Genomic DNA, 4056 nt, shown 5'->3' with positions numbered 1-4056 from the left:
GCAGCGCCCATTCTCGCAGCGTCCTCTCTGGCTACAGTCTCGGGGACAGCTCCTCACCCCACAGTCCTCGCCACTGTAGCCTGGATTGCACACGCAGCGCCCGTCCTCGCAGCGTCCCCTTTGGCTGCAGCCGCGAGGGCAGGAGCGCACACTGCAGTCGTCCCCAGAGAAGCCCGAGCGGCACACGCACACACCCTGCACGCAGCGCCCGCGGCCGTGGCAGTCCCCGGGGCAGGAGGGCCAGCTACAACTGGGCCCTGTGTAGCCAGGGAAGCACACGCAGCGACCACGGACGCAGCGACCCTGATCATTGCAGTCATCTGGGCAGGAACCGGGGGCAGAGGGTGGTGAGGAGGGGGGTCCCTCTGCACCTTCGGGATCTGAGCAGGTGGGCCCACCCCAGCCTGGCTCGCAAGAGCAGGCACAGCGGCTCAGGTCAAACACGCCATGGAGACTGCAGAGGCTTCGAATGTCAGTCTGGCCTGGAGTAGGAGTGAGAGTTGGGTCTCAGTCTCTCTGGGGAGGAGAGGGTTAGCCTGTGTAGTGCTGCCCTGAGTCAGCTTCTCCATCAGGGAAGCCTCATTTCCTAAGGCCATCTCAGTTTCCAGCTGCAACTTATCACCCAGGGCCCTAACATTCACTGGGGAGGGCTGACATCTAGTCACATGGCTCCTCTCTCAGAGCCGTGCCCTGGGCTGCACTCACCACTTGCAAAGAGGAGGCGGGGTGCCTTTTTCTAATTCACACCAAGGTCCTCTAGTGATGCCCACCCAATCCTAACCACTTCCCTTCTTTTCCATGCTCCTCCCTGTGATCTTCGGCTCACCTGTGCCAGCCTGGGCAGCCGGAGGACAACACCCACCAGTGCACTGTTCCTTGAGCCCCTTCACCAGCTCCTCCAGGATCTCCAATCGGACCCTCAGGGCCTGCACCTCTGAAGCAGGGACAGGGGGCTCAGTGCCTGGGGGACAGCCACAGCCAGCTGAAGGGGGCAGGTTAATGCGGTGGGTGAACACCACCTGCTTCTCCCCTCCTTCCACGGTGTGCTCGTAGAGCCGAGAAGAAGGGCCTCCCCCTTCTGGCTGCACTGTACGGCCCCCGGGCTGGGGAGGGGGCCGTGGGGCTGGGAGTGTCATGTTGGAACGTGGAGAGAAAGGGCCTGCTGTGACAGTGCCCAGCAGCATCAGAAGGGCCAGGTTGGAGGTTAGGGAACATTGGGTGGGCATCTTTCTGGAGGCTGTGGGGAGAGAGGGCACATATAAGAGCAGACTCACAGAGCAGACAAGATGAATATCCCCTTCCCCAACACACACACCCACAGTCCCACCACCCACAACTCATCTACCCGACTCACATATTTGCAAAATTCCACATTCAGCTCAATCCAATCACACACCCTCCCTGGGCAGATCTGTCTCTACCTTGCTTTCTTATGTCATTTGGTCACCCTGCTCCCCCACTCCTTATTTTATTTATTTTTTTACTGTTCCATCCACACTGGTCTTTTTTGTTTGTTCCACAGACACTACAAGCTTACATTAGCCTAAGGGCCTTTGCACTACATGTTTTCTCTGTCTGGGGAGCTCTTCACTCAGCTCTTAGAGGTTGGCTCCTTCCTGTTCAAATCTTAACTCACATGTCATCAACTCCCAGAAGTCTTCCTTGGTGCCTGATTGGAGCAGTCTTTCATCACACTTCATCAGTGTCCTGCTTATGTTCTTCATGCCATTTACGGCTGCCTGAATTATCTGTTTGTGAGCTACTTGTTTGTTATCTTTCCCTCACCACCAGAATGTGAATTCCATAAGAACAGGGACTTCATCTGTCCTGGTATTGCTGCATGCTTGTGCCTGGCACACGGGATGGGCACTATACAACACAGTTTTTGATGTTTTGTGTGTGTGTGTGTGGCCATTCTGCACAACTTATGGGATTTTAATTCCCTGGTCAGGGATTGAACCCAGGCCCTCAGCAGTGGAAGTGCAGAGTCCTAACACTGAACCACCAGGGAATTCCCTATCCAACACATTTTTGTTGAATGGGTCAGCAGATGAATATAAAAGACTAATCCTTCCATAAGCAATTGGATCCCAGCTCCTAGTATCATTTTAGAAACCTTAAGGTATAGATTATCCTCTCCTTCTTTCATTCAGCCCCTCACTCTCAACTAGATTCTTCCCATCATCTTTTCATATAAGCTCAAAAAGCTCGTTTTCTTTAAAAAAAAAAAAAAAATCCTCTTCCTCAGGACTTACATTACCAAATATCAAAATTTATTATGAAGGTGCAAGCATAGAGCACAGAACAGAAACAGACCCACACATATGTGGTCACCTGATTAATGAAAAAGAGGCCCCCTACAATTAAAAGGAGAATAAATTGTGATAAATGGTCCTGGATCAGTTGAAGATCCACATGGGAAAAAATCTATCTCTACCCTACGTCCACATACAGAAATTAATTTGGAATGAGTATATAGATCTAATCGTGAAAGGTAAAGCAATATCTTTCACAAAATGTCTTAGAGGAAAAAACTATAGGAGAAAACCTTTATGACCATGAAATAAACAAAGATTTCTTAAAACCTAACCACAAAATTTACCATAAAAAATTTCACACAAAACTAAACCACAAAAAAGATATTGATACATTCAGTTCAGTTCAGTCGCTCAGTCGTGTCTGACTCTTGCGACCCCATGAACCGCAGCACGCCAGGCCTCCCTGTCCATCACCAACTCCTGGAGTCTACCCAAACCCATGTCCATCGAGTTGGTGATGCTATCCAACCATCTCATCCTCTGTCGTCCCCTTCTCCTCCTGCCCTCAATCTTTCCCAGCATCAGGATCTTTTCCAATGAGTCAGCTCTTCTCATCAGGTGGCCAAAGTATTGGAGTTTCAGCTTCAACATCTTGGACCACATTAAATCGATAACTTCTGGTCATCAAAGGACACCACTAAGGGCTTCCCTGGTGGCTCAGTAGTAAAGAATCCACCTGCCAACGCAGGAGACATGACTTCGCGCCCTGGTCCAGGAAGATCCCACATGCCTCAGAGCATCTAAGCTCCTGCATCACAACTACTGAGCCTGTGCCCTAGAGCCCATGTTCTACAACAAGAGAAGCTACCGAAATGAGAAACGCACACACCACAACCGGAGAGTAGCCCCCACTGGCTGCAACCAGAGAAAAGCCCACACAGCAACGAAGACCCAGCACTCCCCCAAATAAATATAATTATAAAAATTATACAGTGAAGAGAAAAAGAAGGCAAGCCACAGAATGGGAGAAAATATGTGAGAAATGTCAGGAGATATATATATATATATATGTATGTATGTATTATATATGGTGGGGAGATTGGGAGACAGTGCTTGATAGTTGAGAGAGGATAAAAATCTAAAGAATTCCTTCAGAACAAAAACAAACAAAAGGCAGGTGCCAGTTTTTTAATTTGCAAAAAAAAAAAAAGTCTCTCTAGCAAAGAATATATCCAAAGGTCCAATAAATATATGAAAAATAAACATATGCATGTGTAGAACAAAACCAGTAATCAGGGAAATGAAAATTAAAACAAGCGGATGCCATCAAATATCCACCAGAATGGCTAAAACTAAAAGGGCTGTTGATGCTCAATATTGGCAAGAAAGTGAGGCTACTGGGACTCTGTTTTATTGCAAGCAGGGACAGAAATTAGTGCAGCCACTTTGGAAAACTGATAGGCAGTTGCTACTAAGGCATACAGCCTATAACTTGGCAGTTACACTTCTTGGTAAATACCCAACAGAAACGACTGCACGTATCCTCCAAAAGACATGACTGCATGTATCCTCTAAAAGATGAGTACAGGAATGTTCATGGGATTTTTTTCATATGAGCCTGAACTGGAAGCACCTCAAGTGTCCATTAATAGTAGAATGGATAAATAAATTGGGGCATAGTCATACAATGGGATACTCCCCAGCAATGAAAAAACATCCTTCTGGGACTTGTCTGGGTGATCCAGTGCTCAGGACTGGATTCAATGCCAGGCCCTGGGTTCAAGCCCTGGTAGGGGAA

General features: G+C 48.4%; 1 protein-coding gene across 1 annotated transcript in view; it reads right to left on the bottom strand.

The window, feature by feature from the left end:
- TNXB (tenascin XB) overlaps positions 1–4056 on the bottom strand; it is a 44649-nt gene that overhangs the window by 33956 nt on the left and 6637 nt on the right. Inside the window, exons 2-3 of the mRNA XM_010833549.1 lie at positions 827–1237; positions 1–482 (exon numbers count right to left, since the gene is read on the bottom strand). Of these exons, the coding sequence (XP_010831851.1) occupies positions 1–482; positions 827–1226 (882 nt within the window). The 5' untranslated portion in view covers positions 1227–1237. The remainder of the gene's footprint in view (positions 483–826; positions 1238–4056) is intronic.

Source organism: Bison bison, unplaced genomic scaffold, assembly GCF_000754665.1.
Source record: "Bison bison bison isolate TAMUID 2011002044 unplaced genomic scaffold, Bison_UMD1.0 scf7180017863706, whole genome shotgun sequence".
NCBI classification, from domain to species: domain Eukaryota; kingdom Metazoa; phylum Chordata; class Mammalia; order Artiodactyla; family Bovidae; genus Bison; species Bison bison.
Note: the sequence above shows the minus strand (reverse complement) of the source record. Positions and strands in the feature narration are given on the sequence as shown.